Here is an 8,598-nt window from a genome sequence, read left to right as displayed (position 1 = left end):
TGCTGGTGGTGGCACCATGCCCATGGTGACACCATGCTGGAGGTAACACTGCCCATGATGATGGCCATGTCCATGGTGACCCTGTGCTGGTGGTGACACCATGCCCACAGGCTGGCCGGGAGTACTCGCCTGCAGCCACAACCTCGGAGAATGGGGGCGGCAAGAGAAAGCAGAAGGAGAAGGAGCTGGACGAGCTGAAGAAGGAGGTGAACTTGGTAAGGACAGTGCTATGGGGACCGAGCGGGYGTGGGGACACAAGGCGCATGGCCGAGGGGGCCAGCGATGGGCACAAGGATGGGTGTTGTGTGGGAGGGCAGGTTGGGAGGACACGGGTGCCACCTGGCACCATGGGTCCGGGGAGCAATGGGGAGGTGGGAGAGGAGGGATGGACAGTGGATGARCTAGATGGAAGGTGGTGGGACGGAGGGCAGGGCAGGCTGCAGCATGGCACTGGAGAGGGCAACAGCCCCGAGGTGACCCAGGGCCCAGGCTGCTGTGACTCAGGTACCCTCTGCCCGGGCAGGATGACCACAAACTGTCCCTGGATGAGCTGGGCAGGAAGTACCAGGTGGATCTGTCCAGGGTAAGATGTTCCTGCTGTGCCCACTGTGCCAGGCATGCCTACCATGTCCCCCTACCGTGGGCACCCTGCTCCCTCCTCGCACCTCCTGGTGCCCCCAACCCACCGTGTCCCCCTATCCCGGGCAGTGACAGTGCTCAGAGGGGCTTGAGGCCATCTGGGGTCGTTGGCCATTGGCGCCCAGGCTGGCACCGTCCCCTCGCCCGCAGGGCCTGACCAACGCGCGGGCGGCGGAGATCCTGGTGCAGGATGGTCCCAACGCCCTCACGCCGCCGCCCACCACCCCCGAGTGGGTCAAGTTCTGCCGCCAGCTCTTCGGCGGCTTCTCCATACTGCTCTGGATCGGCGCCATCCTCTGCTTCCTCGCCTACGGCATCCAGGCCGCCATGGAGGACGAGCCGTCCAACGACAACGTGAGGGCACCGGCGCAGCGCGGGCAGCCCGGGGGGTGCGGGTGCCGCCGGGGTGTGGGCATCGCAGGGGTTGTGGGTGCTGCAGGGTTGTTGGTGTCATAGGGGCATCACGCYGTGGTGATCATCGCAACGGTGCCAGGCATCGTGGAGGTGGAGACATCTCAGGGGACGCGGGCATCGTGKGGTCGCAGCTACCGTGGAGATGTGGGCACCGTGGGGAGCGTGGGCATTGCAGAGCAGGGGGCATTGCAGGGACGTGGGCACCGTGGAGGTGTGGGGACCAGCTGGGCCACGTGTCCCCAGCATGGGGCGTGGGGCATGGGGCACTGTGGGCATGGGGCACATGCCCGCCTGGAGTATGTGCCAGGAGGCCTCCTGACACGGTGCCTCCGTCCCCCAGCTCTATCTGGGGGTGGTGCTGGCCGCYGTCGTCATCGTCACCGGCTGCTTCTCCTACTACCAAGAGGCCAAAAGCTCCAAGATCATGGATTCCTTCAAGAACATGGTGCCACAGGTAGGACCAATGGGTGACGCTGCCCGGGTACCCTCCTCCCCCCACAGCACCCCAGGCCCTTATGGGTGGCCCATGGTGTGGCATTGTCRATACTCTGTGTAAAGTCTCAGGGGAGGTGGGTGTCTCAGGGGATGGGCACCCACCAGCAGGGTAAGACCGAGGTGATGCCTGCATGGAGTCCATGGCATGGGTGGAGGGTCCTGGTGCCCCGCTGGGTGTGTGGCGGGGTGCCTGTGCCACCCCTCAGGGTTCCCCCTGTGCCCCTGCAGCAAGCACTGGTGATCCGCGAGGGTGAGAAGATCCAGATCAACGCGGAGAACGTGGTGGTCGGGGACCTGGTGGAGGTGAAGGGGGGCGACCGGGTGCCCGCGGACATGCGCATCATCTCCTCACATGGCTGCAAGGTGAGTGGGCACGGGGCACCYGCCCTGGCCCAGGGTGGGCACCGGGGATGGCATGGATCTGGCACCAAGCCTGAAACTTGGTGGGAACCAGCACTGGCAGGAGGTGGCCAGTGGGGCTGGAGGCGTCTGGCCAGCCGTGCCGGGGGGCATGAGGTGGGGCGCAGATGGAGCCAGCCATGCCAGCCCGCACCCATGCCCCTGCTCGCTGCGCCAGGTCGATAACTCYTCGCTGACGGGTGAGTCAGAGCCGCAGACCCGCTCGCCCGAGTTCACCCACGAGAACCCGCTGGAGACCCGAAACATCTGCTTCTTCTCCACCAACTGTGTGGAGGGTGAGGGCATCCAGTGGGTGCTGGGCGTGGGGTGGGCCCCTGGCATCCATGGGAGAGGCACTGGGAGCCCTGGGGGTCCCCAGGCACTAGGTGGGCACCAGGCACTGGTGATGCTCCCAGACCCCCAATGTCCCCAGGACCCCCCGGGATGGGCAGGTGTCCCTGCTGTCTCCCGAGTCTCATGGATAAGTGGGTGCCCCAGTGCGCTAGTGCCCTGATACGCCTGGGATGGGCACTGCTGGTTCCTCTCCTATCCCCAGGGTTGTCACATGTCCCCAAGGCCCCTGGGTCCCCTAAGTGGGTGGGTGTGCCCCGGGTGCCCCTGTGTCCCTGGGCAAACAGGTGTCTCCAGGGCCTTTAGGGTCCCCTGGGCAGGTGGGTGCCCTCAGTGCTCCTTGTGCCACCAGGGCCCAAAGTGGCCATGTGGCCTTCATGCCCCAATGCCCCTTGCATGTCCCTGATGTCCCCTAGGTGAGCACATGCTCACGGTGCCCTTGGGCAGGTGGGTGTCCCTGGTGTCCCCTACATGGATGGGTGTCCTCAACGTCACCCAGGTGGGTGGGTGCCCAGGAAGGCCCCGGCACTCARTGGGGGCTCATGTCCCACACGTGTCCCCACCAGGCACAGCCCGGGGCATCGTGATCTCCACGGGGGACCGCACGGTGATGGGGCGCATCGCCTCGCTGGCCTCGGGGCTCGAGGTGGGCCGCACGCCCATCGCCATGGAGATCGAGCACTTCATCCGCCTCATCACCGGCGTCGCCGTCTTCCTCGGCCTCTCCTTCTTCATCCTCTCCCTCATCCTCGGCTACACCTGGCTCGAGGCCGTCATCTTCCTCATCGGCATCATCGTGGCCAACGTCCCCGAGGGGCTRCTGGCCACCGTCACGGTAAGGGCACTGGGTAAAGGGAATGGTTATACTGGGCAGTGCTTGACTGGCCCAGGTACTGGTGCAATGGGCAGCGCTTGGTGCCCGATGTTGCCAGTGGTGCCCGGCGATGCCCGCTGGCACCCATGGTGTTCTGACACCCATGGGTGCTGTCATGTCAGGTGTGCCTGACGCTGACGGCCAAGCGCATGGCGCGCAAGAACTGCCTGGTGAAGAACCTGGAGGCGGTGGAGACCCTAGGCTCCACCTCCACTATCTGCTCCGACAAGACGGGCACCCTCACCCAGAACCGCATGACCGTGGCCCACATGTGGTTCGACAACCAGATCCACGAGGCCGACACCACCGAGGACCAGTCGGGTGGGCGGTCGACACGGCGCCCAGGCGCCCCTTCCCCTGGCACTACCTCCCTGGGCACCTTCTCTGTCCCAGCACCCGCCTGCCCTGGGTGCCCCTTCCTCTGGTACCGTTTTGCCAGGCAGCCCCGTCTCTGCCTGGGCACCCCACTCCTTGCTCCTGCACCCAGACATTGCTTCCCTGGTGCCCTGACCCCTGGATACCTCCTTCTCCTGGATTCTCCTTGCCCTGGGCTCCCTGACCACKGGGCACCCTGATCCCTGGGCTACCCCTTCCCTTGGGCACCTTTCCTTGGGRCCACCTTGTCCCCAGGAGCACCACTTCCTCAGACACCTCCTCAAGACCCTGGGGCCAGGGACGCTGCCCAGGCCGAGCTGGCCCAGTCGAAGGAGGTGAGGGACATGGTGGGGGAGCTGTGGCATGGCTGACGGGGATGGGGACTGGGCATCCCGCAGGTGCCACCTTCGACAAGCGCTCGCCCACGTGGGCAGCCCTGGCGCGCATCGCCGGGCTCTGCAACCGTGCCGTCTTCAAGCCGGGCCAGGAGAACATCTCCATTTCCAAGGTAGGTGGCCGCCCGGGTGCCACCAGGGTGGCCCCGTCCCCGACAGTCCCCTCCGTCGCCCGTGGCACTCGGTGGCGGTGCTGAGCCGCCTCTCTGCRCCCCAGCGCGACACAGCAGGCGACGCGTCCGAGTCGGCGCTGCTGAAGTGCATCCAGCTCTCATGCGGCTCCGTCAAGAAGATGCGGGACAAGAACCCCAAAGTCACCGAAATCCCCTTCAACTCCACCAACAAGTACCAGGTGCCACCCGGGATGGGCACAACCGTGGGGGGCCAACCCCGGTGCTGGGCAGCATTGCCGGGTGCCCAACGCCGTGGGCGCATTGCGTGGGACTGGGGACAGCTCGTTTGGTGAGTGGGCGCCCGCTCGGTGGCACCGGTGGCACCTTGCCAGCCTTGCCCGGTCCCGCTGTGCCCGCAGCTCTCCATCCACGAGCGGGAGGATGACCCGCAGGGTTACCTGCTGGTGATGAAGGGCGCCCCAGAGCGCATCCTGGACCGCTGCTCCCGCATCCTTGTGCAAGGCCAGGAGGTGCCGCTGGACGAGGAGATGCGCGAAGCCTTCCAGAACGCCTACCTGGAGCTGGGCGGGCTGGGCGAGCGCGTCCTGGGTGAGGGCGTCCGGCCCGGCGGGTGCTGGAGCCATGGGCGGGGGGGACAAGGGTGGGTTATGTGTGATATGGGGAGCATAGGGCCATGGGGGGCTTGGGGACACAGGAGCCATGGAGCACGGGGAGGTGGGATAGGGGACATGGTGGACAGGAGACAAGGAGAATGGAGGACATGGGGACACAGGGGCATGGGGCCGTGGGGGCACAGGGACATGGGGACATGGCGTATGGGGACACAGAGGCACAGGGACATGGCGGGCTTGGGGTACGGGGACGTGGGGGCACGGGGCCATGGGGGGCTTGGGGACACAGGAGCCGTGGAGCATGGGGAGGAGGCACAGGGGACATGGTGGACAGGGGACAAGGAGGTATGGGGACAAGGAGAATGGGGGACATGGGGACACAGGGCAGAGGGATATGGGGGTATGGGGACACGGGGGCACAGGGGTATATGGGACACGGGCAGACAGGGGGCATGAAGCAGTAGGGACGTGGGGGACAGGGTGACATCAGTGAGCAGGGACAAGGGAGAGGGGACAGGAGACCCCAAAGGGGACATCACGCCGTGGAGGAGCACGGAGGCCGTGGGGGCGGCTGAAGGCGAGGTGCCGGTGCCCGTGTCACCCACCGGTGCCCCGACAGGTTTCTGTCACCTCTACCTGCCCCCGGACAAGTTCCCCCGAGGTTTCAGGTTCGACGCCGACGAGATCAACTTCCCCACCACSGACCTGTGCTTYGTGGGGCTCATGTCCATGATCGACCCACCCCGCGCCGCCGTGCCCGACGCCGTGGGCAAGTGCCGCAGCGCCGGCATCAAGGTATGGGCCCCCCACACCACCACCACCCCGAGGTGTTTGGCCGTGCCCGCGACCCGTCCTCACAGCGTGATGTCCCTCCCGCCCCTCTTGCCACCACCACAGGTGATCATGGTGACCGGGGACCACCCCATCACGGCCAAGGCCATCGCCAAGGGCGTGGGTATCATCTCGGAGGGCAACGAGACGGTGGAGGACATCGCTGCCCGCCTCAACATCCCCGTCAGCCAGGTCAACCCCCGGTAGGTCGCAGAGGGCACAGCCCAGCCTGGCACGGTGGGACATGGCACAGCCCGGCGTGGAGTGACATGGCACAGCCTGGCATGGTACAATGTGGTGCAGCTTGGCTTGGTGCAGCCTGGCATGGCCCAGTATGGTGCAGCCTGGCACGGTAGAGCACAGCACAGCCCAGCACGGCCCAGCATGGTGCATCCTGGCAAAGCCTGGCACAGTGCATCTTGGCACAGTGCAACATGGCCCGGCCCAGCATGATGCAGCCTGGCACGGCCCAGCATGGCCCAGCGTGGTGCAGCCTGGCACAGCCTGGCACAGTGCATCTTGACACAGTGCAACATGGCCCGGCCCAGCACGATGCAGCCTGGCACGGCCCAGCACGGCCCCTGGCACGGCCCAGCATGGCCCAGCGTGGTGCAGCCTGGCACAGCCTGGCACAGTGCATCTTGGCACAGTGCAACATGGCCCGGCCCAGCACGATGCAGCCTGGCACGGCCCAGCATGGCCCCTGGCATGGCCCAGTGTGGTGCAACCTGGGACAGCCTGGCATTGTGCATCCTGGCACGGTGCATCCTGGCCTGGCACAGCCTGGTGGCCATGGCCCCGCGGGCGCCGGGCTGGCGCCACTCAGGCGCGCTTGTGCCCGCAGGGAGGCCAAGGCCTGCGTGGTGCACGGCTCCGACCTCAAGGACATGACGTCGGAGCAGCTCGAYGAGATCCTCAAGAACCACACGGAGATCGTCTTCGCCCGCACCTCGCCCCAGCAGAAGCTCATCATCGTGGAGGGCTGCCAGCGCCAGGTGGGCACCTCGCGCCCGCTCTGCTCCTTCCGCCCCAGTGCCCCCCACCCAGGCTCTCCATGCCCCCACGGCGATGCCCCGTCCTGCTCCATCCCTGTCCCTCACCACCAGCAGTGCCTGGTGCCATCCTGTGCCCTGATGCCCCCATGCCTGGCATTGCCCTGTCCCCCCGTGCCGTGCCAGGGTGCCATCGTGGCGGTGACGGGCGACGGGGTGAACGACTCGCCGGCCCTGAAGAAGGCCGACATCGGCATAGCCATGGGCATCGCCGGCTCCGACGTCTCCAAGCAGGCGGCCGACATGATCCTGCTGGACGACAAYTTTGCCTCCATCGTCACCGGTGTGGAGGAAGGTCGGTGCCCACCGCAGCGGGTTCCCCTCCCCACCTGCCGCGGGCCACCAGCCTGCCCTGGCTCCCTCCCCGGGTGGCATTGCCGGAGTGGCGGGTGGCACTCGGTGACCTGCCACCCTGGGCACCCCGCAGGGCGCCTCATCTTCGACAACCTGAAGAAGTCCATCGCCTACACCCTCACCAGCAACATCCCCGAGATCACCCCCTTCCTCCTCTTCATCATCGCCAACATCCCRCTGCCCCTGGGCACCGTCACCATCCTCTGCATTGACCTGGGCACTGACATGGTGAGACCTTGGTGGGGAAGGAGGAGGGACACGGGGACACCGGCGGGGCGCCCCACTCACCCGCTGGCCCACCCAGGTCCCCGCCATCTCCCTGGCCTACGAGGCGGCCGAGAGCGACATCATGAAGCGGCAGCCGAGGAACCCCAAGACGGACAAGCTGGTGAACGAGCGGCTCATCAGCATGGCCTACGGGCAGATCGGTGAGGACTTCCCCCGGATGTGCCCACCTGGGCACCCGGGGGACGCTGGGGACCCACCAGGGACATCTGGGCACCCGCTGGTGAGACCAAGGGCACCCACCAGTGACACTAGGGCACCAACTGGTGAAATCAGGGCATCTTCTAGTGATACTAAGGGCATGAGGTGGCACCTGAGGACCTGCTTGTGACACCAGGGGAGGTCCCCTTTGCTGGCTTCAGGGACGCCATGTGACACCAGCACATCCATTCATGATACTAAGGACACCAACTGGCACCCAAGGACCCACTAGTGACACCAGGGGACCCACTCATGACACCTGGGCAGCCAATAGTGACATGAGGGCTGCCAAGTGGCACCTGAAGACACACTTGTGGTACTAGGACATGTGCTAGTGACCTCAGGGCACCCATTGGTGATACTGGGGCACCAAGTGGCACCCAGGGCACCCACTCGTGACCCCAGGGTACCCTGGGACAGCAGGAGATGAAGGGCACTGAGTGTCCCCAGGGACCCTGGGTGGCCCCGAGGCGCCCATGTGGCGTCGCAGTCGCGGGGACGGGCCCAATGAGGGCTGAGGCACCCGGTGCCTGCAGGGATGATCCAAGCTCTGGGTGGCTTCTTCACCTACTTCGTGATCCTGGCGGAGAACGGCTTCCTGCCCTCCACCCTTGTGGGCATCCGCCTCGCCTGGGACGACCGCTCCACCAACGACCTGGAGGACTCTTACGGGCAGGAGTGGGTGAGTGCCATGCCAGGCCATGCCGTGCCATGCCAAGCAAAGCCGGCGGGTTGTGGTGGGGCACCTGCGGGTGCCCGCTCGTGCCGCCGGGCTGATGCGGCACTGCGTGTCCACCGCAGACCTACGAGCAGCGCAAGGTGGTGGAGTTCACGTGCCACACGGCCTTCTTCGCCAGCATCGTGGTGGTGCAGTGGGCCGACCTCATCATCTGCAAGACCCGCCGCAACTCCGTCTTCCAGCAGGGCATGAAGTGAGGCCGCCCCGGCCACAWGTGCCGCGGGCTCCCCGCAGGGGCGTTTGGAGGGTGCTGGGCCCATGGGTGCTGGGTCACCTGTGTCGCACCAACGTTGCTGTCCCACAGGAACAAGATCCTCATCTTTGGGCTGCTGGAGGAGACGGCGCTGGCAGCGTTTCTGTCCTACTGCCCGGGCATGGGGGTAGCACTGCGCATGTACCCGCTCAAGTGAGTGCCCACTGGGGGCTGCGCCCGCGGCCTCTTGGAGCTG

At 66.3% G+C, this 8,598-nt stretch overlaps 1 protein-coding gene across 1 annotated transcript in view; it reads left to right on the top strand.

The window, feature by feature from the left end:
* The window catches only part of LOC146585002 (sodium/potassium-transporting ATPase subunit alpha-2), an 11,314-nt gene that overhangs the window by 683 nt on the left and 2,033 nt on the right, over positions 1-8,598 (top strand). The window contains exons 2-21 of the mRNA XM_085323734.1: positions 43-215; positions 524-583; positions 790-993; positions 1,394-1,507; positions 1,777-1,911; positions 2,126-2,243; positions 2,865-3,133; positions 3,295-3,493; positions 3,946-4,055; positions 4,160-4,294; positions 4,475-4,664; positions 5,307-5,482; positions 5,585-5,721; positions 6,363-6,513; positions 6,697-6,865; positions 6,998-7,152; positions 7,229-7,352; positions 7,947-8,092; positions 8,212-8,342; positions 8,454-8,555. Coding sequence (XP_085179860.1) covers positions 43-215; positions 524-583; positions 790-993; positions 1,394-1,507; positions 1,777-1,911; positions 2,126-2,243; positions 2,865-3,133; positions 3,295-3,493; positions 3,946-4,055; positions 4,160-4,294; positions 4,475-4,664; positions 5,307-5,482; positions 5,585-5,721; positions 6,363-6,513; positions 6,697-6,865; positions 6,998-7,152; positions 7,229-7,352; positions 7,947-8,092; positions 8,212-8,342; positions 8,454-8,555 — 2,998 coding nt within the window. The remainder of the gene's footprint in view (positions 1-42; positions 216-523; positions 584-789; positions 994-1,393; positions 1,508-1,776; positions 1,912-2,125; positions 2,244-2,864; positions 3,134-3,294; positions 3,494-3,945; positions 4,056-4,159; positions 4,295-4,474; positions 4,665-5,306; positions 5,483-5,584; positions 5,722-6,362; positions 6,514-6,696; positions 6,866-6,997; positions 7,153-7,228; positions 7,353-7,946; positions 8,093-8,211; positions 8,343-8,453; positions 8,556-8,598) is intronic.

The sequence above is a fragment of the Rhea americana genome, unplaced genomic scaffold, assembly GCF_003343005.1.
Source record: "Rhea americana isolate MKP2758 unplaced genomic scaffold, rheAme1 scaffold_862, whole genome shotgun sequence".
Lineage (NCBI taxonomy): Eukaryota > Metazoa > Chordata > Aves > Rheiformes > Rheidae > Rhea > Rhea americana.
Note: the sequence above shows the minus strand (reverse complement) of the source record. Positions and strands in the feature narration are given on the sequence as shown.